The sequence below is a fragment of the Elgaria multicarinata genome, chromosome 9 (genome assembly GCF_023053635.1).
Source record: "Elgaria multicarinata webbii isolate HBS135686 ecotype San Diego chromosome 9, rElgMul1.1.pri, whole genome shotgun sequence".
NCBI lineage: Eukaryota > Metazoa > Chordata > Lepidosauria > Squamata > Anguidae > Elgaria > Elgaria multicarinata.
Genome location: NC_086179.1, coordinates 84,835,594 through 84,837,370, shown reverse-complemented (window position 1 = coordinate 84,837,370; position 1,777 = coordinate 84,835,594). Strand labels below are relative to the sequence as shown.

Sequence of the window (1,777 nt, the reverse complement as noted above, 5' to 3'; positions counted from 1 at the left end):
TTTAAAAAGAACTAACATTGCCAGTGTCAACATTGAAGGGAGTGGAAAGCACAAGTACACAAAGGAGGTCTTGCTACTTTAAAAATGCAAATGATCAAGCCAGTTCAACTACTTTCTGATAGTTAAGCTAGAACGGGGCACACCCAGAGTTCTGCGCCTGCAATCAGGAAACTCATCTATTCCCATGCATGGCGTTGCCTTGGGGAAATGCTTAAACGAGACAGCTCAATTTCTCAACCATTTCACCTGAATGGAAAGACAATACCTTGAGAGCATTTTGTGTGAAAGCTCCTCCCTTGAAAAGAAGATGGGCCAAAAATTATCGCAGGGAACAAACCAGGAGAATAAGAACGACATCCTGATTATATGTGATGTATTTAGCCAAGGAGTGGTTTATGCCTCTCAGAAGCTGAAAGAGTATCTTGGATTTGAGGATCCCCAAAGCAAATTCCACCCATCCACAGACACCCTACGTGAGATTTTTCTGGTCAACTTCATCGGCTTCTGTGTTGAGAAAGGTGTAGATGAGCGTATCACAACCAGCAAGATGAGCAAGCATCAATCCTTGCTTTTTGGAGTTGATTGGGTCTGGACTCTATCTGGAGCTGATATCAGGCTTCAGATTGCTGTGCAGTCTCTACAGATGGCCAAGCTTTCCAGTGGAGACCAGGCTTTTGAAGTAATTGGCAGCAACAGAGAAGCAATGTTAGCAGAGGACCTTTCTGGAAACAGGAGTAGATTCGAAAAGCTGGAAGAATTCTGCAAAATGGTGGGAAGTGACTGCCTTGGCTTGTTCATAATGTTTGGGGTTCCAGGAAAGCCCAAAGACATCAGAGGAGTCGTCCTAGAGAGCATCAAAAAAGAGAAACGGAAAGACCTCTCGTCTGGTGAGAGTGCACTAAGGCTATTTGTTATTATTATTTATTATTATTTATTTATATAGCACCATCGATGTACATGGTGCTGTACAGATAACACAGTAAATAGCAAGACCCTGCCGCATAGGCTTACAATCTAATAAAGTTGTAATAAACAATAAGGAGGGAAAGAGAATGCAAACAGGCACAGGGAAGTGTAGACAGGCACCGGGAAGGGTGAAGCTAACAGTATAGAGTCAGAACAAACTCAAAGTTTAAAAGCTATAGGGAAAAGAAAAGTTTTTAGCTGTGTTTTAAAAGCTGTGATTGAGTTGGTAGTTCTCAGGTGTTCTGGAAGAGCATTCCAGGCATGAGGGGCAGCAGAGGAAAATGGGCGAAGCCGAGCAAGGGAAGTAGAGACCCTTGGGCAGGCAAGAAGCATGGCATCAGAGGAGCGAAGAGCACGAGCGGGGCAATAGTGTGAGATGAGAGAGGAGAGATAGGCAGGAGCTAGACCGTGAAAAGCTTTGAAGGTCAACAGGAGAAGTTTATACACTGATAGTTTTCTCCCTACTAGAGAGATGCTGGAACACTGCCTCTCTAAAAAAAAAGGAGTAAGGGAGGTAGGTAAGGTTTACATTAATTTTCTTTAACCTCCTGATTACAAACTCTGAAACTTCCCACCTAAGTAGTGGTAGAATATTGCTCACAACAGTTGACATGCACAACTAATTCTCCATTTCTATGCACAAGATATCAACCTTTTTGCCAGCGTAGTTGACTTTGCAGGAATCGAAGATTGCAGCAGCTCCCTGGTCCCAAATTCAATAGAATATGCTTTCCAGATGGTATGCCTCCATAAAAGACAAGTTTTAAGAGCATCCTGTTCTTGACTATATGTTAATCAGGACTACATAAAA

General features: G+C 42.8%; 1 protein-coding gene across 1 annotated transcript; it reads left to right on the top strand.

Annotated features, from left to right (window-relative positions):
* Positions 1-1,777, top strand: REP15 (RAB15 effector protein). Its single transcript, XM_063134953.1, has 2 exons — positions 1-919; positions 1,412-1,777. Exons 1-2 carry the CDS (start codon positions 251-253, stop codon positions 1,508-1,510), a joined length of 768 nt encoding a protein of 255 aa, XP_062991023.1. The 5' UTR covers positions 1-250; the 3' UTR covers positions 1,511-1,777.